Consider the following 27,404-nt stretch of genomic DNA (forward strand, 5'->3'; position numbering starts at 1 on the left):
CCCAAATCTGCCCCAATCTAAAATTAAGAAATACCCAATGAGCAAATGAACAAGGAAAGGGTTGTGATGGTGCAGCCAATGGCTTCTCCAGGTCTGGTCCTCAAGGGACTCTGCTCAATCACCAGCTTCTGGCAGGGATAGGAGCTTGCATTTGACCTCTCCATCTCTCTACCAGTTCTATTTTCTAGGGTTTACGAAGTCTGCTTACTAGAAGTAATATCTATAGGTAAAGAAGTAGTACCAGAAGTATTTAAACCTGGGAAAAACGCATTTTTTATTATTTTTTCTTGGAGGCCATTTATACATGTTTCCCTAATGACCAATGACAATGGGGCTTTCCCTTCAGTAGGACAACACCACAGTCCCTCTCCTCTACCCAACCACGCATGACCATGAAGCCCGCGGGGGCAAAACACTGCCAAGACCTCCACTTCTCCACCGGCGTTACTGTAACTCAACCCACAGGTTAAAAGGTTTGGGAAGAAGAAGAGAGAAGATGGGCTCATTCATGCACTTTCCACTTCCTTAGTAAACCAGAGTGAAAAACACAACCACGGCAGCCTAAAAGAGGCTTCTCGGATGTCCCGTTCCGATGCAGGAGGTCATGTGTCAGAGGACGCCTGGCACGTGAAGTCTCGTGGCAGCGGAGGGACCGCAGTGATAAATGGCAAGTGCGTTTTCTAGCGGGGCTCTTTTGGGCAGGAGTCCCAGGGGATGACACACCTCTGGCCGCGGCTTGGCGCGGTGGCAGCCGCGTGTCACCCACGTGCCAGACTCAGCTGACCTGCACACCAAGTGATTCACCAGCTCGCTGTGTCTGGTTTGCAGGAGGAACAGATAAAAGGTGGCAATGCTGAGAGGTAAAATGCCGCAACAGCCTCATCCTACAAGGGTGAGATATACTGATATCAAAGCTGATTCTCCGGGGATCAAGCTATGAACAGCAGATGTTTAAGTTACAGCTTGTCAACACAGTGTTTGAAGTAATAGCATTGAGTAGTCATTTGATAGTCACATTACAGTGAAAAGCACATGGAAATGTCCATCAGCTAAATCAATTAAATCTGCGGGTACACCTACCAGTGTGAAAAATTATGCTAATAAGGCCAAGAGAGAATAAAACAAAAACTAAGAACAGCTGTCAAGTGTAGACAGCAAATTCCTCCTTCCACAGATAGACAAAATTTTGAATTGCTTTTTTCAGGTCTCTTTGTGTCTCATTTGAGTTTGCTCTTTGAGAATAACCAAGCAAGTAAGTTGTCAAGTGGAGAACACATGCATTACTCTGGGTCTTCGTTGTTTCTACAGAGACCAGGAAGGGTGAGAAGCCAACAGAACGAGGTGATGAAGCATCTCATATGTACTCAGAGTAGAAACAGCATGATCATTGCTGGGAAGGTGAGGGGTGACATACACAGAAATTAAATGGCTTTATGGTGTGAACTTTGCAAAACAGCTATGGAGTTCACCCCACACATCTGACAACAAGTTAGACTGTGTTGGAGTCAGGCTTTACACTCTGAACTGTAGTAGACATCTAGATGATACCCATGAGGACACACTGGGGCTTTTCAGCCTAAACCTCATCCCACTCACGGCAGAGGAAACTCTCCTATGAACTAGTTCATTAAATCTTGTACAGATGGGAAGGCTTGTAAGAGGGGGGCTTAATGCTGTTTGTTTCAGGATAAAGGTTCAAGACTCTGTGTCTTGCTCTGGGAGTGGATGTGCCGATCAGCTGGGTATCAGGCCATCAGGAGGGAAGGGACTGTCATGAAAACAAGAACATCCGAACAAGGTGGCAGCTGTAAAATAGTACTGGTTCAAACCTAACAAACAAGAAATATTAAAAGAAAATGACATTTTGCTGTCTGTTCTAAACAGCACTCCATGAGTCAAGTCATTCAGTGTGCCCTGGAAAGGTCTGTGTGTATTCACCGCGGTATTGAGAAAAAGAGAAGAAATAATAAATCCCGTGATATCAAGATGATCTTGGTCCATCAGAACATTAATCAGAGCTGAACGAGATCTTCAGTGACTTGTCCAATATGACACTGCAAGTATAGGGCAGACATGGGGTCACATGCATCATGTCCTGCCCCTGTGGCTGAATCTCTCCCTCACAAGAGCACCTTTTCTGTACTCACCATTCAATCCCATGAAACAACATCAAATTGAGTGAAAACACACCTCTCACCACTGAGACGGTGTTAGATCCCAAGATCTCCTACTCCGGGACTACACTGTCAATGCCAGATGTTGATGGGGAGCTACCACAACTCCCTGCATTGCCTCTGGATCACTCCCTTTCTGTCCCTTGATGACTCTGTTGACTTAGAGCAGGAGCAGACCATTAATTCAAAGCAGCCCAGGTGCTCACATACCTTTCACCGAAAGCTGGTAGCGCATTTTATCCCCTTCACAAACGCACTCATAAACTCCAGCATCCTCTGTGCCAGTGTTGCGAATTTTCAGGATGTGCCTCTTCCCCGCAGTTTGTAATTCATATTTTTCACTGGCCTTGAGTTCTTTCCCATCCTTCATCCATTTCACAGTGGCTTCAGCATCTGAAAGCTCAGCCTGAAGTTTTGCTTCCTCCCGTAACCGAGCAGAGACCTTTTCAATATCTCTGCTCTTGTTGGTAAATCTCACTGCAGCACCTGTCAGGAGCAAAGACCTGGTTGTTTCAAGTTATATCAGATTAACATGTCCATGATATGTATCTGCCATAGACTGTGAGATCTTTGGAAAAGTATTACACCCTATTCCTGCCCTCACACTCATGTAAATACCAAGCCATTTTTTCCAGTTCAGGAGAACCAATCTGGTTTTATTGCCAGAATCATTAAGAAAAAACATAAGTGCACAACTTTCTACTGATAAATAACACTCTGAACATGCTTCTGCAGAGATTTGCACTCAAAGTCAAACATGCTTCCAGAATGAATGTCTGTTTGTTACTTTTTGTGGCTAGATATACATCTTGTCATCATTGTCGTCATAGGGTTTGACTCGATTATTTTGGGTTTGAATAGATGATCTCTAGAGGTGCCTTCCAACCTCAGCCATTCTGTGGTTTCACAGAGGAAAGCTGGAGCACCCAATTCTCAATGCTAAATTGAGTTACATGATACTAACTTGTACATCACACACATCTGCGGTAGACTAAAAAACCTGAAAAAAAAAACAACAACCAACCAAACATACAAAAACCCCTCATTTGCAATTAATGCTCCTTTACTTGTGAAAGACTCTACAACAGTCAGAAAGACTGGCTGAACCTAGAGCTGACATTACTGCTCGGAGGTGACTTAGTGGTAGATCTGGTGAAAGAATCCACTGACTGATGGTTGTGAGCTGCAGAAATGCATGAGCTGATGTTAATTGGGCTAGTTCAGATACCAACCAGCTGGTTACATGGGCTCACATTGAACTCTGTGCTATCCTGATGAGGACCCACGTGAGTTCTTATGATGCTGTTTCAGATATTTCCTCCAAATCAAGCATCAGTGAAAGCCTCCAGCCCCAGTTCTAATCATCAGGTCATAACAATTGCCCCTTGACTGGAAGAAGAAAAGACGATGATCAAAGTAAATACCTTTCACTCTCATCTTGGTGCTGGTCTCAATATTATTGGCAGCAAATTTCACTTCTGCTCCATCATCGTTCTTGCTGACATTCTTTATGATCAGGGTGTGAGTAGTTTGAGTTCTCTTAATGATATAGGTCTCACTTTCCTGTAAGACTTTACCATTAAGGTACCAAGTGCCGGAACACGTTTTAGTAAGGTCAAGAGTAAACAGGGCATCCCCTCCAGGTACAGCTTCAACACAGGTCAGGGGGGTTTTCACAGCCAGGACTGGTTCTGGGGAAGAAACACAACATGTATCTCTGAGATCAAAGGTCACAATGCTGCAGAATAGTTCTTTCAAAGGACGAAGTTTTTGGTGTAAACAAGACGTGAGAATAAAATCCTGCAACCTTATACAATTTGCATGCATTGGAGGCAATGCACAGTTGCTCAACATGATTTCATTTCTACCTATGGCATCAGTAAGTCCTCTTTCTGCAGGGAAAGTACAACAAACATATTTTACTTATTTTTTCCCTTAGATGCTTAACAAGCCTGAAACACCCAGGTTCCCTGGCAAGCATGCTGTTTATTTAATAACCAGTATTATTCCTAGATTTTGAAAGGATCCTCATGAGGTCACCCAGCCAACCAGTCATTTCTAGATACTCTAGGAAAACTCAGGTGTGTGAGGACAGCTGGAAAAAAGATGACACAATAACGAGACACAGTGTGATCAAAGTCTGTGCAGGTATTTTCCAGTGCAATGAATCAAAGGAAGACATAATCTCAATGCTCACCATTATTCTACGGGTACATTGGCATCCTAGAAATAAAGTAAAACACCCTTATTTCTCCTAATAACTCTTCAATTAAAAATAGGCTGCCTGGAACCTGGTTTTCCTGACAGTATGATCACCACATAAGTATTCTCTAGTTGCAAGTTTGAGATCTCATTCATGTACTGAAAGTTATATCATAAGACCACTTAATTTTTCCTTTCATAACAGGTCTAGTAAAAGCACTTAGAGGCTTAAGATCCATTGCAGAGAGCTCTGCCTCTCACACAGCCTGATGCGAGATGTTGAAATATAAGCATAGAGTCACAGAATAATTTGGGTTGGAAGGGACTTTCAAAGCTCCCCCAGTGCCACCCCTGCCATGAGCAGGGACATCTTCACCAGCTCAGGTTGCTCAGAGCCCCGTCCAGCCTGGCCTGGGATGTCTCCAGGGATGGTTCATCCACCACCTCTCTGGCCAACCTGGGACAGGCTCTCACCACCATTATTGTACAAAATTTCTTCCTCATGTCTGGCCTGAATCTCCCTCCATTAATTTAAAACCATCACCCCTTGTCCTATCACAACACGCCTTGCTCAAAAGTCTGTCCTCGTCTTTCTTATCAGCTCCTTTTAAGTGTGGAAAGGCTGCGCTGAGGTCTCCCTGGGGCTTCTCTTCTCCATCTGAACACCCCAAATCTCTCAGCCTGTCCTCCCAGCAGAGCTGTTCCAGCCTCGGATCATTCCTGTGGCTCCTCTGGCCCCTCTCCAGCAGGTCCATGTATGTCCTGTGCTGAGAGTGCCAGGAAAGACATGGACGTGTTGGAGAGGTCCCAGAGGACAAATGCTCACAGCTCTACCACAGCAATCCAACCACCATCATTTTGGTGATGGCCAGTGGTTGAAACGAGATAGGAAAACTATCAGTGAAGGCGAAAAGGTTTTGCTGTGCAATTTTCTATCCTCCTCAAAGTCACGGGAAACATCTTTAGAGTACCCACGTGGCAAATCAGTCCAGACCGACCCATTTTCTGACGGTTTTGGGCTCACCAAGGTGCATGCTTCCTGGGAACTCCAGGTAAGGGCTCTGTCCGTAGGCGTTGACCGCAGACACTCTGAACTGATAGTCAGCCTCTTCTGATAGGTCGCTCACCGTGAACTCCGGGACAGGGACATGGAACTCATGGCACCTCACCCAGGTAAAGCCAGTTAGTTTCTTGCGTTCCACAACGTAGCCGTCGATTGGAATGGGGCGGTCCGTCTTCGGAGGGGACCATGCTAGCGTCACTGAGGTTTCTGTTTTATTTTTCACCACAGGGTCTCCTGGGGGTTTTGTGGGAGGTTTTTTGGGAGCTGAACAAGGGAAAAAAAGGAAGCAAATAGAAAATTAAAAAAAAGCAAGAAGTTTATGTCAGAGTGGAAAAGCCACTGTGCCTCATTGAGAAAGCTTACACTGGATTAACAGCTACTCTTGCTTAATAAACCTCCATAAAACAGTGGTGTGAGATGGAAAAGCAAGAGAATGCATAGAAGGTTGAGCTGGATTACAAAAAGATCTACAATACTACAACCTCCACAACTAAATATATGTGGTTTCCACACAATATTATACTTGTCCATACAAAGAGTCTGCAATTAACAATTAAAAGGTTTAGATTTTTAGGGCTACATACAGAACTACACCACTTCTTATACAGCTCCTGAGCAAAGCAGAACAACATTCAGCTTATTTTCACTCAAGAAAGGAGCAAAACCACCACTAGAGGTTGTTCAAAATTCTGTGCACCAAATTCCTGTTCCGTTTCCCTGGTATGGCTCCAGGCTGAAAATAGTAAAAATAAAAATACCTCCATGGGATTACTCATGCACAGAATCCCAGAATGTCAGGGATTGGAGGGGACCTGGAAAGCTCATCCAGTGCAATCCTCCCATGGAGCAGGAACACCCAGATGAGGTTACACAGGAAGGTGTCCAGGCGGGTTGGAATGTCTGCACAGAAGGAGACTCCACAACCTCCCTGGGCAGCCTGGGCCAGTGTTCTGATACCCTTACTGAGAAGAAGTTTCTTCTCAAATTTAAGTGGAACCTCCTGAGTTCCAGTTTGAACCCATTATCCCTTGTCTTGTCACTGGTTGTCACCGAGAAGAGCCTGGCTCCATCCTCCTGACACTCACCCTTTATATATTGATCACCATGGATGAGTCCCCCTTCAGTGTCCTCTTGTCCAGCTCCAGAGCCCCAGCTCCCTCAGCCTTTCCTCACACGGGAGATGCTCCACTCCCTTCAGCATCTTGGTGGCTGCGCTGGACTCTCTGCAGCAGTTCCCTGTCCTGCTGGAACTGAGGGGCCACAACTGGACACAAGATTCCAGATGTGGTCTCACCAGGGCAGACCTACTAACCACCCCCCTTGTAACACACCCCAGGATGCCATACTCTGGCAAGGTGGCACATTTTTGCCCTGCTTGCTGGCCGTCATTGCACAGGGATAGTTGCACTAATATTTTAAGTCTGTCAGTATTTATCTTTTATCAGAATTTCGACGATCCATGTCCCTGCAGTCAGGAATGTAGATGTGCCTGATGGAACCAATGCGTGGCAATGAGCTGCTGCATCAAGGAAGAGTGCGGCAATATTTCTCAACACTTTACACACAGGTGTGACATCCTGCACGGCAGTGTCTTAACAAATCCACTCCATAAAAAGCAGCCAGATTCAGGACTCTATATCCTCCATTTCTTCACAAGAACCTACTCCAACCAACACTAGAACATTTCAGTCCAGATCCGCAATAGACTTAAACTCAGACCACCTAAATATTGTATAACTGGGACATTCCAGAGAGAGAAGATGGACATGAATAACCAGTTTGAGATTTATGGAGATCTCAGTTGCTTGTTATACAGGCTTGGCTGATCTCTGCAGCTGCTCTCATCCGCATATCTGTCCTGCTTCCGAATTATGTGCTACCACCACTCAGAAGCCGTGTTGTAACTTTGTCTCCCAAGAGTGACAGCTGTCATTGGGGATCTCAGTTTTAGTAATTTATGCAGAGCCAGCTTTGGGGGTTGTGGAATTAACTTCAATAGGAAAAGACAAAGACATATCCATTAGACCCTACAATTGAGTAGTTATGGCTATTTTACAGTACCTGAGGTCAAAAATCTATCCCTGCAGGTATTTGCATAATGAAGATTCACATCCAGCCTCTCATTCTTCTTGAGCCCTTTAGAGAAGGCTCAAGTCCCATCAGGGTTATCCACTCCATGCTGCTACTGATGCTGTCAAGAGTCTAGGGATTACCTGATACGCTCTAATTACACATCTACTGACATGGTAAAGGTTTAATTTCATTTATGAAGATTCACATCCAGCCTCTCATTCTTCTTGAACCCTTTAGAGAAGGCTCAAGCCCCATCAGGGTTATCTACTCCATGCCGCTACTGATGCTGTCAAGAGTCTAGGAATTACCTGATACGCTCTAATTACACATCTACTGACATGGTAAAGGTTTAATTTCATTTAATCTTGGCTGTCTGAAAGGTGTTTGGTTTAAGTCAGTCAATCAGACTCCAGCAAAATCCCATGGAGAACAGCATACTCAGTCAATTCATCTCATCTTAAAAAAAGGTGTGTGAGACAAGGGAAATGAATCACACACTCTAGATATTCAAATACTCATAACTGTAGAGAGAGCCTGTACAATGAGCCTATACTAAAAACCAAACTCTGGGACGACTGATCCTCTCTCTGCTTCAGTTTACCCATCTGTAAAATGGGCATAGTAGCAATGTAAGCTACCGAGCAAATAATATATAAACATTGCTTGCCTGATAAATGCTATTAAAACAGCCACATCGATCTTGTCCAGATAATTGAAAATAAAAAAAAAAATGAACATTGTACACAGGATTCTTCAAGCAGCTAATCAGATATGCATGGGGTGTAAAAATAGGAAATCTCAATGCGAATCACTTTTCCTTCCTTACATAAATAGACACATAAGCGTTTTGGGGTGCACAGTTACCAGCCTGACAGTTACTGCTGGTCAGAGCTGGATGCCAAAGGTCCCATTAGTGTAGCATTAAGCTGAACACTAGACCCTGGAATCAGATCTCTTGACCTTACCATCAGAAACCGTAATGTAATATTTTGCTCAGAGATACTTGTTTGTGGGAAGGCAGCTTCTTACCTTTTCTTGTTGCGTGAATCAACACTTGTTTCATAAGCAGAGTCCAAAATCAAACTGAACTTTGCTGTTCTCATTGAGTAGCTGCTTGGTTAACAGTTAAAGATTCCCAGATACCTCTTAGAAACTGTCACAGTATTAAGTGCAACATTTAGCTCATTTTTCCTCATTTTAGCTCAATAGCACCAAAACGCCCTAGCTAAATTAAGATAACATAGCATTTATAAACCTTTATTTAAACATTTATTTTTACTACTCAGCAATTGCAATTTGCAGGTGGTGGTGGGAGAAAAGTATTATTTTTCCCAAACGGTGGCTGGAGTTGGTGATTTGTTCACATGTAAAATGGAACTGCGGCAGAGCCAGAAACCACATGCAGTTCTCTGCTTTAAATGAAGCAGTTTTTGCCTAGGAAATCCAATGCTGTCAAAGTAAAGCTTCATAAAATTAGGCAACTTGATCAAAATTTCATTTCGGGTCTGATCTCAACTACACTGCACCTGCTGCTACTGCTCTGTCGACAAAAACCCTGACTTAGATCAGATGTACCGGCCCTAGGAATTCTCCAGCCTGCACATTATATCAGTCTCCCCAAGAAAAGCTAATCAAGATCAAGGTCCCCTCTTTCAACAAAGCCACCATCAGGTCATGGGGTCTTCCCAGCTCTGTCATGTCAAAGAGAGGATGAGAGAGGACACGGCTTTGCTGGTCTCCAAAGAAGAAAAGAAATTACGTTGGCTGGAGGAAGCATTTTCCCTTTTTCTTTAAGGTGGGAGCTTTTATATATTTGTTTGTTTGGGGGTATTATTATCATTATTATTATTATCATTATTTTTATCATTATTAGCATTGTTTGACTTTAATGCAAACAGCTGAAGAAGCTAAAATCAAATGAAGATGTTTCAAGCTTGGTGAATGCTTGACTGCCCGCGAAATTCTTCTTGTGCATGTGCGTAGATGTTCCTTCACCGATGTTTTTGCTTGCTAGAATGGAAATACTGACCCAAAAATGTTGAGGACACCTATCTACTTCCATAACATAGCCAAAACATACTAACCCCATGTCTCTGTAGACTCCAGACCTAGGGAAGTAATCAAATGCTTGCTGAATCTCTACTCCAAATCCTTAGTGAAGAGAGAGAGGGAGAGATAAGTGGCCCCTATTTGCTAGAAGTAGTATTATCCCCATAGCAATAAATGTTCTTCAAAGAAACTAATTATTTTGGGAAATGGAGGTCAGCATGTAGGTGGAGAACCCACAACACTCTGTGTACAAAGAAGTTAACTGCAACGTATGCAACTTATACAGTGTTTTCTAAGCACCTCCTGATGGGTAGAACATGCACATCCCTTACCCTATATTACATTTCCTCCAGCACAAAATGAGAATGGTACAGAGAAGACACATACTCGTGCCTTGATCTTTCCCCAGGACTCTTCTTCTCTCTCTGTTTTGGTCTCTATAACATTTCATTATGTTAATGTTCAGGTCGTTAGCCTTTTGTGTGAGACATCAACCTTTCTGCTGTCTTTGGACAACAAATGTATCCTGGCAGCACCTAAAACAACAGTGCTAACATGGGGACACCTGCTCATTAGGGAAAACCCAACATCAAATAAAAGTGAAGCTTACTGGTCACAGTGAACTGGGTAGAAGTCCTGCTTTCATCAGCCAGGAAGGCAACCTCACCAGCATCTTCCATCTTACACTCTCGGATGACCATGGTGTGTTGCTTGCCGGAGCATGTGATGGAGATTCGTTCACTGGGTTTCACTTCTTCTTTATTTTTCAGCCATCGGATGTTCTGGCATTCGTTGTCCAGCTCCACACAGAAGATGGCTGTATCATTTATGAAGACCGCAGTCTTCCGTGGAAGTTTTTTAATTATGTTCCCTTTAAAAAACCAAAATCATGATCAGCAGACAGCACATATTAAAGTCTCTGGCAACAGCGGACCACACAGACTACAACAGGACCAGCCAACAGCTTTCACTACATCAAAACATTGTAGACACTATGCAGACTTCCCTAAATGAATTCCTAGGTTTTGAGTTATGCAGAACAGATAATCCCAAGGATTCATTTTGGCCTTCAACGACAGAAAAGCAACCTTGTTTGACTACAGTCACTCATGTTTCTAGTCTAAAATGCAAAGTCTGCTTGTGGGTAAATACAAGGTATGGGGCCTTGCCAAGAACAGATTTGACAGTGATATGGTTTTCCTTGCTTGCGTGTTCTAAGAATTCAAATTAAAACTTTGCTAAAGTAGGTCAGTCTTAAACCAGACAGGTCTCTCATCTGCCTTTGGGATTTTGCCTACACCAAAGCTGCCAGTAAGTTACACAACCAAGACAGCAAGCACACCAGCCACCTAAATTAATAATAAATACACTGAAAACTTCAGTTTTCTTCTTAGAGTCAACCCAGAAATTCACATGGAGTGAACTTCACTAATTTGTCTCCTTTCCAAGTGACTGTGATGACTGCAACTTATTAGAGTAACCTCAAAGCTACAAGATGAGACTATTCCCAGGAAATCTTGTACAAAGCATCAGGGAACCAGCCCATTGACACATGGCAACTGGTTGCAGCCCTGAAACAGTCCTTGTGAGGCAAAAGAGCCCTCACCCAGGCAAAGCACCTACAGATATTTAAAGAGAAGCAATTCCGAACTTACTCATGAAGCAAATGTTCCTTAGGCACATGGTTTAGTGCCAGTGTTAGGATAATGGTTGGACTCAATGACCTTGAGGGTCTCTTCCAACCAAAAGGATTCTGTGATTCTATGGTTCATTAGTAGGATTCAAGACCCTGATTCTCTGCTCATCATCTCTGAAGCTTGACCACATGTCTGCTCCTTGCTGCTCTCATCAGTGACTCCATCCCTGCAGGTCTTTGCATCCCACCAAGCTCTTGCATTCGCCCAACCTCACCCTGCTCTCTCTCCTGTCTTCTCCCCCAGGAACAGGTACAAGGCTCCTCCAAGAAGGTTCTGCCTCCTTTCCCTCCTGAGAGTTTCAGCTAGCTCAGTCACACTCTTTTTTAATGCAACATGCTGTAGTACCAAAGCACGAACAAGTAAAACAAATACCAGCTGTCCTACTAGGGCCAAATGCACTTAACAGTGTTTGGCTGGTCTACACCTACAGAATGGTGTAATAAATATTGTCTATATCTGAACTCTCACTTGTCTCTGGACAAAATTTCCCCTTCTGCCTCCACTGATGTGGAATCTCATCTCTTTGCTAAAGATACAGAAAGGGATTTGCACAAGGATGCACGGCACCCAGCTGTCTTTCACCAAGCTATGTAGTGGAGAACTTCTGGTTTCACTGGGTGCAAAGTCAGGTTTCAAATGAGACATGACAACTGCAAACCTGCTACTATTACAGGTCTTCACACTACAGGAGATGTCAATGATATCAGCATAAGCGTCAGCAAAATAAAAATTACAGGTCCTGGAGTTGCATAGGTAGGTTTTTATTCATACAGAAAGCGGTTGAGTTTAGAACCGATGGCCCCTTCAGCAGGCATGCCTGTGTCTCTGATGTGTCTGTCTACTGGCTGTGAGACATCTACACTACATGAGGTTCTACACCTACTTACACTTCAGTCCTAAGCCACCAAACTCAGGGGACTTGGATATGGGTCTATATCCACATTTTGTCCCTTTCTCATCAGCTTTCCAGACCCCAGAGAACAGCTCTGGATGTCAGAGGTCTCCAGCGGGGATCTGATTTCCAATCTGAAACCCTACTGGTGCTGACCACAACCTGCGCGACACATCAGACCATAAACCATCCCTGCTACACCAGCTTTCTAGTGTGGTCAGCACCATACTCAGACAAGATTCACCATTACATTTGCTGGACACCAGACCAGACCTTTGTGAGGCAGTACTAGGGGACCCATCCATTGCTTGGGATCAGGTTAAGGAAATTCTACAACGCCAGGCTGCAGGTCAAGGATTTTGCCTTCTAGGAAGTCCCTTTAAGCATAAGGCCCCACCAGGTGTCATATTTTAATTGAATCATTTTGGCTGGATGCTCATGGAGTCCAACCATTCCCCCACTCCTGGCACTGCCCCATGTCCCTGAGAACCTCATCTCTGCATCTGTTCAACCCCTCCAGGGATGGTGACTCCACCACTGCTCTGGGCAGCCTGTTCCAATGCCCAATAACCATGAAGAATTTTTTCCTAATGTCCAATTTAAACATCCCTTGACACAACTTGAGGCCATTTATTCTCATCCTGTCCTTTGTTACTTGAGAGAAGAGACCAACACCCTCCATGCTACAACCTCCTTTCAGGTAGTTGCAGAGAACGAGACAATCTGGCCCTGCTCTGTGACCCTGTGTCCCAGATACACCCTGGCAGGAGACCCAGGGACCCATTGACCCACCACATGTGGCTCTTCTCTCACACCATGTAGGAGTCTGCTGTTCTTCATTGCACACATCCATGGGATAAATGACATTCACGAGGTTGAGTCTGGAGCCTCATGCATGAATCCCAGACTCAGTAGGCAAGACTTGGCCAATCTGAAAGAGCAAGACCCTTTCTTACCTTGGACAGACAACTCTGCGATGGTCCTGCTTCCTTCTTTCATCTCACAGATATAGACGGCATCATCATCTGTGGTGACGTTCTGGACAGTGAGTCGGCGATACGTGCCCTCTTCTTCAATGTTGTATTTCTTGCTCTGCCGGAGTTTGGTTTCTTCCTTGAACCAAGCTGTCTCTGTGCTAGGAACAGGTACTTCACATTGGAAGGTGGCAGATTCCTTCTCCCTCACTTCAAGATCCTGCAGTTTTTTCTTGAAGGGTATTGAAGGTTCTTAAGAGGATAAAAACAGAAAGGAGAAACAAGAGTTTCTCATGGTCTGGGTAAGATGTGTGCAAATAAATTAGTCAGTAGAAAAAAAATAAGCATTAACACTCCTTATTAATGGTTAATAATTTGTCCTGAGTTGCCATCCAAATCCATAACCAAACTTTACTACTGTAGGTATTCTACTCTTATGTAAAAAAAGCTCAGATCCCAGCAGAAGTATTTTTCAGGACTTGGAATCATCTAGAATCACAGAATCATTTAAGTTGGAAAAGACCTTTAGGAACATCGAGTCCAACCATGGACTTAGTTTGTTTCCAGACTTATCTAAAAATGAAGCAGCATCAGTTTGAACTGCAGTACCTGCCCCACAACACCCCACAGAGAAGTTTGCTCTAACCTGAACCAATGTGAACATGTTGGTGAAGCATCAGATTAATACATTCTGCTCTTGTGGTCTACTTGTCCTCCATGTGAACACCTCTGCATTGCACCCTGACACTTAGTGATGCCAAGAAGATGAAGGGCAGGGACCAGCCAGCCTGACTCTCTACATGGCAGCAACCACTTCACATCAAAGCCTTTAAAAGTAAAGATGCTACAGGAGGGTAAAGAGGAAACAAGGAGGTGGTGCAAGGAAGCAATTCTGTATGAGTGTCAGCAGTTAAGATGGTCAATTAGTGCAAGAACCAATGTTTTAGGGATCTTTCAGCAGAAGTGAGCTCAGTGGAGGGACCTGAAAGGGCACAGAAAGCTGAGAGGTGGCTGTGCACTCAAGGACAGGTGTGGAAGATAAACATAGAAGTAACTCATAGAATCATAGAATGTTTTGGGCTCGAAGGGACCTTAAAGATCATCTAGTACCAACCCCCTGCCATGGACAGGGACACCTTCCACTAGACCAGGTTGCTCAAAGCTCCGTCCAACCTGGCCTTGAACACTTCCAGGGACGGGGTATCCAGTTTCTCTGGGCAGCCTGTTCCAGTGCCTCACCACTGTCACAATAAATAATTTCCTCCTTATAACTAATCTATACTTAATCTCTTTCAGTTTTAAGCCATTACACCTTGTCCTATCACTACATGCCCTTGTAAAAAGTCCCTCTCCAGCTTTCTTGCAGGTCCCCTTTTGCGTACTGAAAGGAGTACTGATGAAGGAATTTTCTGTTCTCCCCACAAGCACCAAAGCCTCTGTATCAGCTTTTGTCAATGACAATAAAAGAACTAGAGAAAGGGTCCAGGTCTCCCAGCTCCCCCTCTTTTCAACCAGCAACAGGGCTACAGTGCTCCAGCTTAGGGAGAAACCAGGGTGTGGATCGAACATGAAAAACAGCTGCACAGCAGTGAGCAGAGACATTTTATGAGCAGAAAAATGTTTAATTCCAGTGACAGCTGTGCTGTGAAATCATCCTGATATCCATGCATTAAACTGGATGAAGGGGAGTTGGACTGAAGAGGACAACTGGTGGCCACAGCCATGGGACTGGAGCCACAGTCGTGTCACAGACTTGGATTAGCCCCGTGCATCACCACTCATGCTTCGTGAGAGATCACATCCTGATCACGTACCTTCATCTTCTAATAACTACTGCACCAGCTCCCAGGCTTCTTTTGTTACTCCATCCTCCCTCTCCCAGACCACACACACGTTCCCAGGCTGGTGATTGCATGTGGTCACCAGCAATCAGTAATGACAAATGTTAGTCTAAGAGTCAAAAGGGAGTAGACTTGTCTTAGATTTATAATCCCGTGCCCATGACGGCACATCCCACTCAGAATCATGAAGTTCTAGAGGCTGGAGAAACACAAATCAAGGTCTTCAAACATTCCCGATCCAAGCTTTGGTCTCCAGGAGCTTCCATTTTGTAAAATTCACATCTAGTAGCTCAGCATCTAACTGAGTCCATTAGCTGCCCCCTCCTGCCCCACCATTAGGATAGGAGCTGCTATGGGGCCAGTGCTGTATTCAATTCAGTTTGCTCTTTTCTGAACTCAAGCCCTGGAAAACCATGTGTTCAGTTTTGCAGGTCTTTCCTTCCACCCCTAGCACAGCCGTGGTTGCAGCTGCAACATAAACATCTCCCATCACTTCTGTCTGAGCAGAACCTGGATAGAAATTCCAGACCCTAAGGGCTAGATAGGACACCTGGAGCAAATACCAACTACCTTGGTTGTCGTCCTGAGATTAAAACCCAACTGGGAACCCACACAACACCTTGAGGAACAGGAAGGTGACTCTAGCTCACCATGTCCACTTGACTATTTTCTTACAAAAAATGTTTTGCCTTAAGGCACCTCAGTTCAAGACAAATCAAATTCTTGCCTTGAAAAACCTTCAGCTACAGTTACACAGACCTACTCTGCCCACACTCCACATGTTAATGATCCTTTTTTCTTTAACCAACTCAGACTCCTGCCCTACAATCCCATATATAACCTCTGGAAAGCACCCCATGCAGTCAGGGGGAACGCAGCAAGTTGTAATTCTCATGCCATGGGAACAAACAAGAAGATGAGATCAAGAAAGCATTAATCAGAAGGATGCCGGTCTCCGGCGTTGCTGTGTGAGGTGGGAGGGAGCCTGGATCTGACACTGAGGACACACGGACATGTCCAAGAGCCAGAGAGAAACACGAGATGCACCTGAGAAGCACACAAGTGTATTCCCATACTTGGAGCAACCAGTCTTATCATTAACCCCTCTCCCTTTACAGTCACTAAGCAGTATCTCAGGTTAAAATATATATATATTTTAAATACACAAATGCAAGAAGAGTTGGTTGATTGCTTTGTTTGTGTTGCAGTAACAGCGCTGCTTTTCCAGCCAGGGAAAGTAGGTGCAGGGCTATCTTTGGGAGCTTGGGGTCACAGATATCCTCTGAAAACAACTTTGCTTTCATCCAACTGACATGTGCACACAAGTCTAATCTCATTCTGAAGAGGGCTTCAGAGAGACTGCAGCTGATAAACTGAATTGGAGCCGGGGATTCACCCAGCCCACCACTTTTTCTGCTTTGGAGACATGAGAGAGGCTTCAAAACCCACCAACGTTCTCCTGAATGTATCTTCATGGTCTATCATGTACCTGGTCAGACAGAGGGGTTAATCTTGGCCAGGGGACTATGGAAGGACCACAGGCCTCTTCAGAATAGGTGTCCCAAACAATTCATCTGGCCCATGACCAGCCCTCTTCCCTCTTCCCTCTTCCATCTCCAGCCGAACAACAGGCAACCCAGACCTCAAGGAAAGTTCTGTGGAAGGCAAGTGGCTCCTTTTCCTTGTTAACAAACTAATCAACACAATCTGAGTATACAACCATATAATATTTACGTGAAGAAAACTTATTCTGAGGAAGGAAGCACTAAACTTTACACCAGTGTATTAACTTTCAGTGTAGTAACTTAACTAGTTAAATCTGAAAACGAATAAATACACTTATGGTCCCATTGGCCAGCATAGTGGGTTAAGCAGAGACCTCTGTTATTCTCTTTCACCCCGCACTGACTTTCAGACTGCCAGATTTCGACATTTACATTGCAAATTCTCTAACATAGGCATCTCCTCTTGTTTGTACAGCATGCAGCACAATTCAGAAATATTCTGTGTCACAACTACTATGGGCACATCAATAAGAGCTGTTGCAGATAATTATATTACATTTGAACTGACAGACTCCATAAATATTGACTGTTCATTTCTAAGTGCCTGTTTGTCATTTATTACCCTTTCACATGGTTATTTTCAATATAAGCCTGTGTCAAGTATGACTAATACAGAAGATAAAGCCATTTAGCTATCAACCATTTTCCTTATTATCCAAAATGTTCATAGTATCTGAAAATGTTATTGTAAGATGAGTTAAAAGGGTGTTCAGCTGAGGTTACATGTGATATAATTCTCACAAGGACTCTCTGTTTCAGATAAGAAGTACTACCAAACCCCATCTTCAGGTCCTATAAATATCAGAGCTGGTTAGAAATTATTTTAGTAAGAAAGGTCATTTCTGACCTCTCAGTTCCACAGCAATATGCTGATTTTGCTCAAAAGAATTATTCAAATGTCCCTTGGAAAAATCTTAGTGGTTTGTGTTAGAATGACGTGATTTGCTCTGGTGCTTTTTAGAAGCCGTGGTTTTATGGTTTCTGGACCATATCCTTTCCTGGGGATGTTCTCCCAGTCAGGCTGTGTCTCCCACAATATAAAACAAATTAATCTCTAGTATCAATACGATATTATTATTATTATTGACTGTACAGCTTTTTTCTACTAGTCTGTTTTTAGCCAAATCAGAAATACCCATTAAAGGAATATAATGAAGGCAGCAACATTTCTAAAGAAATAAAATAAAAGATCTACCAAAACGTGCCTATTGGGAAAAACATGAGATAGAAACAGCAAAGCAAAATACCATAGAGCACTGAGCAAGAGCATCTCATGGAGTTAGCAGGAAACTGCAAGAGCTTAGATCAAATATGAATTTGGCTGCTTATCTGGAGAACATATTTCTCCAGAGTGTCATAGGATTTTTGTTTGATCCATACCAACCAAACTAGCAATGAGATGATGTTATTTTTTAAAAGTAGGTCCTGCTAACACATATTTTGCTAAGAATAGGTGCAGCCTGCAAACAAGCCAATGTTTCCTTAACCTTCTCAAGACATATCTGCCTGCTTGACCTGGTCTTCTCTTCTGCCAACATTTCCTCTTGCCTGTTCCTGGCCTTCTCATGAGCCCCACGTTTATTATTCCAGAGGCAAGTTGTCTCTCTGACTAAGAAAAATGATCCAGTGAAAGTAAGAATATAAAGAATCTTTCCAAAGGGAGATATCTAAAGATCCGTGTACAAGCTTCCACCATCTCATGCCTTTGGTCTTCTTCCTAGTTATCGTGCTTTCCAAGTTTCCTTTATACCTCCACATTGCTCAAGTTCTCTTTCAGATCTCAAATGTGACTACCATGGTCATCCAAAAAATCACTTCAGGTCAGAGAGGAATACAGTGGCCTCAGCACCAGCCTGTTTTTCTAGTCTCTCTCCTGTTTGGCTTGCAACCTTTACCCTTTTCATACAGTATCTGGTTACTGTATTGAGGGACTTGGATGAGTGTTGCTTGGCCCAGGGTCAAGGCTGGGGACCTGCATGCTGTTCTCTCTGGCTTCACATACGGCCTCAGGACACCTCCAAAGCCTTCGGGAAATTCAAGTCAGTTCTTTGTGTTCCTCCCATCCTCTCCGCTCTTTGGTTTACCAAAAATCGTAAAATCTTTCAGGTTAGAAAACACCTTTAAGATCATCCAGTCCAATCGCTAACCCAACACTGCCAAGTCAACCACTAACCATGTCCCTGAGAACCTCATCTCTTATCCCTGCTCTAAACATTAGAATCCAGCACATTTCTGAATCAGAGTAATCAACTCTTGGTTTTCCTTAATTTTGAGAGTGACATTCTGTTCTGTAGCCTCTCCTTTAAGATTTACCTCTGATTCACTATGTCTCATTTAGAAACAGCTCAAAATCTCTTTTTTTTTCAGCTCAGTGATCTTGAAGGCCTGGGTTCAGCAAATGCTTACAAATGTGTTGAGTCTCTAGGTCTAGGACCTAGTTTGGCAGAATATAAGAGGTAAGCTAGAGGAGAGGTTTGACCTGTACCTCATCCTATACCCTGAGTCTGTTAAGAGCCACCATACAGACAGTTTGCTGGGAAAGGTAGTCTTTTGTTTTTATTATTATCCTTAAAAGCCCCATAAATATTCTCACTCAGATTCTTGTGTTGAAATTCTGTGAAGCAAAATGCCAGAGTGTGTTTAAAACCCATAAAGCTCGTCTTTCCTATGGACACACACTGTGGATGCGGCATCACGGGCTCTATAAAAGATGCTGTTACCTGCAGAAAGACCAACTCAGCAGCATGGTGCTTACCAAAGGTGGCTACCTGGAGAATTGATCTTCTTAAACATGACTGTGGAAAGAGAAGGTTGTGTGTCGAGATGACCTACCCCCCTAAACATGATGGCAAATGAGCTAATGGCATCACCAGTGGCATAAACAGCAGAATTAAAAGCTCCCGTCATTACTACATCATTCTGAGCTATCTATGGAGGGCTGAGAAGGACTTCTGGTGACACAAAGGAGAGTCATTATTCAGAGCCTAATTATAACCAACAGACGTAGATTTTCCATGGCAGCCTCGGCCTGGTCAGAAAGCCCAACATGGTCCAGTACAACAAAGAAACAAACCATAAACATTTCCACTTCAGCTCTCCGACTCACAGGCGTCTCTTGACGATGGACATCAATCAATGAATTTTTCCCATGGTGCTTCCTCACAGACCCGATACTTTGCATGCTTTTGCTGTCCCCTTTGGAACAAGTTGCGTCCATTGGGAATAATCAAACAAGCACGAGCAAAGAGGAGGGTGTTTGTCTTCACAAGACAGGTGTCGGGCAAGTAACGGAGCCTGAGCTGTTCCCAAAGTGAACACGCACCCAAGGGCCAGGCTCGGTCTTCGGCTCCGAGTTCTGACTCATGAGATAATCACAGCTTTATGGAAGAGGACAAATGCCCTTCCCAACACCACTCAGCACCTCCAAGGGATGGCAACAACTGGGACAAGTGCCAGTGAGTTCCATGGATCGGGTGTCACTGATGGACACGGGGACTGAGTCACTGACGGGAAAGATGGGGACAGTGAAAGGAGAAAACCAGAAAACCAAAACCAGAAAATCAAAGAAAAGCTGAGAGTGGGTGTGAAAGGTGTGTGTGAAACACGCCATTCCTCCTCATTTGGATTTCAGATTCATTTTGCTGCCAGTCAAAAGCATCCACTTTGCCACTCAGGTGGCAAAGGCTTTTACATCTGAGAGTTAATTTACAGGTGCTGCCTGCGTTGCAAACTGGCTCCTGTAACCTCACCAAATGGGAGAACAGCTTGAAAATTCAGAGCTTCCTTCGCATAAATATGTGTGTCACAGTTTTGTCAACATTCTGAAGAACTTGACCTGACCTCCACAAGAGATGAGGGACCCTCTGAAGGCAAGATCGTCACTACTGACCACAGCAAACAGAGGCATCTTGGACCTAGTAAGGTTCTGGGAGCATATGAGGACTATAGGCTATCCAGCAACATAAGCTGGGAAACAGCTGAAGAGGCCTGGCAAAAACAAGGCTGCCAATGGGTCACTCGGTACAGGAAAACTGAGATGGACTGTAATTAGAGTTGGAGTAGGTCCCCCAAGAGATCCAAGGCAGCCTGACACAGGTTGCAGGGAGGGGTTTCCTCCACTTCCACTTAAATCGTCTGTGTGTCTTGGTCATAGTAAACCCCGAGGTAAATATAAAAGAGGGTGAGATGGGGCTTTAGCAGTCTCTGTTCCAGGGGATGGCAACAGGTCTCTCAGATTACTATAAAACCAGGATAGATGGAATCTTTAGAGATCTGGTTCATCCCATCTACCCTACAACCAGCCAGTTCTGTATCATCCATCCCTGACTGATCCCTTCCTAAAACCCTGCAGTGTTTACACTCTCCCCAGGTCATCTATTCCAGTGCTTCACCCCATTTGCAGCTGCAGGGCTTGTATTCATACAGTCACAGAATAGTTTGGGTTGGAAGGGACCTTCAAAGCTCATCCAGTGCCACCCCTGCCATGAGCAGGGACATCTTCACCAGCTCAGGTGGCTCAGAGCCCCGTCCAGCCTGGGCTGGGATGTCTACAGGGATGGGGCATCCACCACCTCTCTGCCCAACCTGGGCCAGTATTTTACCCACCTCATTGTCTCCTCGCAGGCATGCCCACCCTGGTGAGAAATACAAACACCCACCTTTGACGGTGACGAGCACAGAGCTGTAGGTCTGGCCTGCCAGGTTGGAGGCTGTGCACGTGTACAGCCCGTTGTCTATCTGCTTGCAGAAGAGGATCTTCAGCACAAAGTTCTCCTGGTCATCCTCATAGATAACATGCCGCCGCCCTTCCAAAATGACCTCATTGTCCTTCTTCCACACGATCTCTGGCTTGGGCTCGCCCGTCACGTAGCAGCTCAGCTTGGCGTGCTTCCCCTCTGTCACGCTGCACGTGCGTGTCAACGTCCCAAAAGTCGCGTTGCGGGCACCTTTGGTGGTAAATCCAGCTGCCCTCTCGTAATCCCTGGAGAAGCCGTAGCCAAAGCTGGACAACCCTTCTGAGTAAGAGTGGGCAGATGTTGAATCAAGACCTCCATGGGAGATGTCCATCTTCCTGATCTCCTCCCGCCTCTTTTGCAAGTGAGACAACAAGGATGCCGTCTTGCCGCAGCTGGTATCGAAATGGCTGCTGCTGCCCGGGTTGGAAGAGCCCTGTGTTTCCACCACCAGCGCGGCCGAAGCGCTGGCGGAGCCGATGGGATTCTCTGCTCGGCAGGTGTAGGTGCCACTGTCCCCGAGCCGGGCACACTGGATGGTGAGAGCGTTTGACTCCCCAGCAGACTCGATCTGGAAGCGACCAGCATCAGCCCGGTTCCTCAGGTGTCTCCCATCCTTCTCCCAGTTGACCGAGAGGGGAGGGCTGCCCTGGACTTTGCATTTGAACATGGCATCTTCTCCCAATGTTACTTTGATGGAGGAGGGTTTCTGGATGAAGTAGGGGGCTGACTCTGTTACTGTGGTCTCCTCTCCAACTTTGATGCTGACAGCTGCAAAAGCTTCCCCGATGGTGTTCTTGGCCCGGCAGATGTATTGTCCGCTGTCCTCCAGGCTCAGGTCGTAGATTGTTAGCCTATAGAGATCCCCATCTTCTGTGGTTTTAAACCTCCCTCCAGACTGGACTGGAAGTTTATCCTTTTCCCAGCTCACAACTGGGATGGGGTTTCCAATGATCTGGCAGCTCAGGGTGGCATCTTTCCCCACAGACACCATAAACGCCTTAGGCCGGGTCAGGAACCGGGGGACTCCACTGAACGAGCTGTAATCCATCTTGGTTTCCTAAAGGGTGAGGAAAAAAAATGTCAATAATGAGCAAATTAAATGGTGCAAATTAATTGCTGCACTTCTATGGTATCAGGATGTTTGTCATCTAGAACAAGTTGGGGCACATTTTCATTGTCCTTCTCATTAGGAGTGAGAAGGCCTTGGAATATTTTAAGTCTTGCACATTTCTTGAATTTGAGCTCAATAAAATGTGGATGGAGAAGGTAACTCACTTTCCACAGGAGTGTCTGGGTCAAATACATGTCTTTGGGCAGTTCATACAGAAAGAACATGATGGTCCCTCTCAGCTTTGGCACCAGGAAAGTGACTTGCACTAATGCTATATAACATATGGGCTAGTTTTGTAGCCATAGTGAAACAAATGGACATTTTAATTCTGAGAGATGTGTCTACCTATCAAGGCATCTCCTCCATCATGCTCATGTCCTCTTCCTTTCCTTTCCTTTCCTTTCCTTTCCTTTCCTTTCCTTTCCTTTCCTTTCCTTTCCTTTCCTTTCCTTTCCTTTCCTTTCCTTTCCTTTCCTTTCCTTTCCTTTCCTTTCCTTTCCTTTCCTTTCCTTTCCTTTCCTTTCCTCTCTCTTTTTCTATCTCGTTGCTGTTGCTCTTTTCAGCTTTCCTGCCACATTGCCTTTTTTTCTGCCTTTTTTTAAAATTCTGCTTCTTCAATATGTTCCATCTCTTCCTCTTGCCCTCTCTGATTATTCTGTGTTCACACAGGCCTTATGGTAAACCCCTCTCCTGCAGGGACCAGCCTTTAGGAGAACGCACTGATATCCCTGTCATATTATTGATTATATTTCTCTTTATTCCCGGTTTCTCTTCAACACAACCACTGAGATACAGATACTTTGAGGGCAATGGTAGACAGTAAGTATCTACATCTTATTTACAGCTTCATCCAGATGTTGTAGGGCCAGACACAGCTGCAATGGGGATCGGTTTGGGGTACAACTATGGTTTGGTGCACACACACCACGTACGCAGGATCACAAAGCCACATGAAGGAACCACCACGGGGAATTCGCGCATCAATCCAGATGGTGCCAAGCTTCTCCAAAAAAGCCCCATGTGGCTTAGGGCTTACAGGGAAAATGTCTCATCGTACATTTATTGCCAGTTGCTCTCTGGGAGAGCTGCACACCAGCCTGCAGCTGTTTGGTGACGTGGACTAGCAAGGGAATAAGGCTCAGGCAGTGTTGAAACTAAACCTCGTGGCAATTCTGGTGCCTTTGTGTCCCGAGAAAATCAAAACCAGTCAGAGGCACTAATCTTTATGGCCATGATCACTCACACACACAGCCCACCCATCCCTGTGCAGCTGGAGAGCAACGCAGAGGGTACAACCATCGTCAGAGTCCCCCCGAAATCCATGTAACACACAAACTATTCTTAATTCTTCACTGCTCCTTACATGGACTCCTGGGTGTCCTTTCCCTTCTGCTAGATCTAATCCTCCGGGAAGCCCTTTTCCGTGAATTGGCTAGCATTTACTTTGATAAGTATAGAACAGCAAAAAGCCTGGTCTTGACCCCATTAACACCAGTAACCGCGCACCAGCTGACTCTCCCTGGGACCAGGATTAGACCTGCTGATAATGCTCTGTAAGGAAAGAAGCGTCCCAGCTCTCTGGAACTCCTACAAGAAAATTTGAGTGCACCATTTCTCTCCAAGCTACTATAGACCTTATTGCGGCCTTTCCGTACTTAAAATGAGCTGATAGGAAAGATGAGACAGACTTTTTCACAAGGCCTGTTGCGACAGGACAAGGGGTGATGGTTTTAAATTAAAGGAGGGGAGATTCAGGCTGAACATGAGGAAGAAATTGTTGCCCCTGAGGGTGGTGAGAGCCTGGCCCAGGTTGGGCAGAGAGGTGGTGGATGAACCATCCCTGGAGACATCCCAGCCCAGGCTGGACGGGGCTCTGAGCAACCTGAGCTGGTGAAGATGTCCCTGCTCATGGCAGGGGTGGCACTGGATGAGCTTTGAAGGTCCCTTCCAACCCAAACAACCTCTGCTCAGGGGGACCGTGATGCTGCTCTCATATCTCTGCTTTTTCACATTAAAAATACCATGAAAAACCAAAAATGACCAGGGTGCTCTGTGTTGTAAGTAACTCGTAAAGGAAATAATAACCAGTAACCACAACAGAAACATCCTTCTTAATCCTACAGCAGCTTGGCTTCCTCTCTGGCCACAAACCCACTCCCTCTCACACTCAATGGCAGATGCTCTCACAATCTCCCCCCACCTCCAGTAGAAATCATTAGGAGCTGGCCAAAAACCTGCTTTCATTTCTTGAGTCATCATTTTAATAGATATTTTGATATTCTCTTCCATCCTCCTCCAGCTCCTGTTGCAGTGCATTAACATTAAGGTGCAAATCACTGACGGCACCAGGGAGTGGGGGTTGGATTGACCTGCTGCATGACCTTGGGAAATCACATATTTTCCCTGCCTCTTGTCTCCTCTCCCATTTCTTCTTCATATTAGCACAGGGATGGTCTTGCAAATAATTATATGCACAGTGTATATATGGCAGTGTACTTGATGGAGTATGTGGCAAATCATGCATGGAAATTAATAACAGATTGTGAATTTTCTTTCCATTTGCACTTCTGGGAATTGAAAGACACAAATTGACATAAAACTAAATACTGGGAAAGTGGTGGCTCAAAAATACTAAATGGTATTTGTTATAATCATTATTATTATTGAAGATGGTACAGCTGAGATAACCTTCAGGCTTCATTTAGTACCATAGAACTAAGGCAAAACCAAACATCATCTTTTTGTATTTAAGAGGAAAAATAGACTATGTCATGTCCTCTATCTCTCTTTCCAAAGAATATATGAAACTCTTAAGAAGCAGTGAAAGACTTTTCCCTTTAGACAAAATCGATCCTTTCTGAACTAATTCAGTTTTGGTTATTTTTGTTTCCTGGTATCAACCAAATTTCATTATTGCAACAAAAATCCTTAGAAATTTAATAACATTTTTTCAAAGCTTAAAGCTGAAAAACAAAAATAATGGGGACAAATCATTCTTAGTAAACACTGAGAGTACAAGGATTGATTGACTTGCAATCATTAGTGCTGAGACCAACTCTCTTTCTGTAGAGTGGTCACCTTCAAAACTAGTTGCGGTGAATATACAGAACTGTTTTTCTCTTGGTCTCAAGCTGGTCTAGAAATCTGTGAACTAGTTTGCACTTTAGTCTCTCTTACCACCTTCATCCCCTGTCCTCACTCGAGCTTTAAAATCCATTTTCCATAAACACTTGCAAAGCTGCAAGTAGAGAAGCTGCATGAATGCTTAGAAGATGCAGACAGGAGCCTTGGGCTTGAGCCAAAGCACACTGAAGTCAGTGGAAATTTCCACTGAAGTCAATTCATTGACAATGAGTCTTTTGCTAATTTAGGAAGGACCATTTCAATGTTCAGAGGGGGATGCTGGGATTCAAGTTCATCTCTGGAGAATCCAGCAATAACATTCATTACGTTAACTAAGAATTAACAATCGAAACACAGGCTCAGAACCCTTGTCCTAATCTTTCCCAGTCTTTAACTTGAAGGCGACACAGTGTCATCAAAGCACTGGGATCCATCTCCAGAAGACACTGCCATGTTTCATCCTTCCTAGATCCTTAGTTGTTTCTGACAGGTGTGTTACTGAATCATTTCCAGCTTCAAATCCATAGCATCAAAAAGAGCAGAAAATAAACTTGCTTCACTTCTCCTTGAGGTGAGATCTACATAATATGGAGAAGAGTCTGGAGCGCACAGATGGCTACAGACACAAGAGGTGTCTCCTTGGTTGCCGGACAGTGATCCTTCAGCAAATGGTGGCTTCCCTCAAACCTTATATTTGCTGTTTTCGCAGAATCATGGAGTAGTTTGGGTTGAAGGGGCCTTCAAAGCTCACCCAGTGCCACCCCTGCCATGAGCAGGGACATCTTCACCAGCTCAGGGTGCTCAGAGCCCCGTCCAGCCTGGGCTGGGATGTCTCCAGGGATGGTTCATCCACCACCTCTCTGGCCAACCTGGGACAGGCTCTCACCACCTTCATCATCAAAAATTTCTTCCTCATGTCCAGCCTGAATCTCCTTTAGTTTAAAGCCATCACCCCTTGTCCTATCACAACAGGCCCTGCTAAAAAGTCTGTCCCCATCTCTCTTATAGGCCCCTTTTAAGTTTTCCTCACCTAGTCCACAGGAGATGCACCCAAGTCTGGAGGAGATTTCTCCTCCATGGGACATGGTGGGCACTCTCAAAGCCTGGCTCTTACAAAGATGAGAGCAGGAATGCCGCTCACTTCTTAAAGCTCTTGTGCATCCTCCTCCCCTGCCCTCCAGTGCCAAACAACACCCAAACGAGCCCCAGCTGCTCACTAGCACCTCTGATAGCCAAGAACAATTAAAACACAGGGAAACTGATACATCGGGGGCCTGTCGGTTTTGCTCCTGGACCAAACTGGTGCAGAAAATCCATCCAAGATGTTTCTTTCTGGTGATCATAGACTCAAGGTCCAGTCTTCCTCTCCCATTGCTCCCAAACACTCACTTTCTGTTTGCAACTCACTTCTCTCCATCAGGTACAAGCTACTGTCCCCACAGATCTCCTGGTGCAAGGTGAGGACCCCATGGCCCATGCTGTGATCTTATAGCACACCTCGTCTCCACCAGCTTTCACCACATACCCTCACACCCAACGCTTCTTATGCCATTATGCCAGAAGAAAATCCAAGGATTAGTGAAAACAGCGTGTCCTCATCAGTATTATTTTAATTTCTAACATGGTAGGAAAGTAAAATGGGGTTTATTCCTTCCTCTGCCACTGGCTTACATTTATCATAATGAGAAAGTTATTCAAACTCTTGTATCTTTGGTCCCTGTCTGAAAAATGGGGTGAAAACCTTGCCTTAGAGACACTAAAAGTATGAAATCCAGCAACAAGCATGAAATCCTAACCTGTGGCAAGAATGAAGCTGTAATAAGTATCTCACAAACAGATCAAACAATTCAGGTGGGCTGCACTAGATAAACTACACTTTATAAGTTTAAATAGAATAAAATGCA

General features: G+C 44.6%; 1 protein-coding gene across 1 annotated transcript in view; it reads right to left on the bottom strand.

Annotated features, from left to right (window-relative positions):
- Positions 1-22,314, bottom strand: part of OBSCN (obscurin, cytoskeletal calmodulin and titin-interacting RhoGEF) — a gene marked incomplete at both ends in the record, with an annotated part of 192,075 nt that extends 169,761 nt beyond the window's left edge. Inside the window, 6 exons of the mRNA XM_080340366.1 lie at positions 2,385-2,660; positions 3,599-3,865; positions 5,401-5,703; positions 10,172-10,432; positions 13,107-13,376; positions 21,189-22,314. Of these exons, the coding sequence (XP_080196492.1) occupies positions 2,385-2,660; positions 3,599-3,865; positions 5,401-5,703; positions 10,172-10,432; positions 13,107-13,376; positions 21,189-22,314 (2,503 nt within the window). The remainder of the gene's footprint in view (positions 1-2,384; positions 2,661-3,598; positions 3,866-5,400; positions 5,704-10,171; positions 10,433-13,106; positions 13,377-21,188) is intronic.
- Between the last annotated feature and the right edge of the window lie 5,090 nt (positions 22,315-27,404).

Source organism: Nesoenas mayeri (assembly GCF_963082525.1).
Source record: "Nesoenas mayeri genome assembly, chromosome: 2".
In the NCBI taxonomy this organism is placed as follows: Eukaryota; Metazoa; Chordata; class Aves; order Columbiformes; family Columbidae; genus Nesoenas; species Nesoenas mayeri.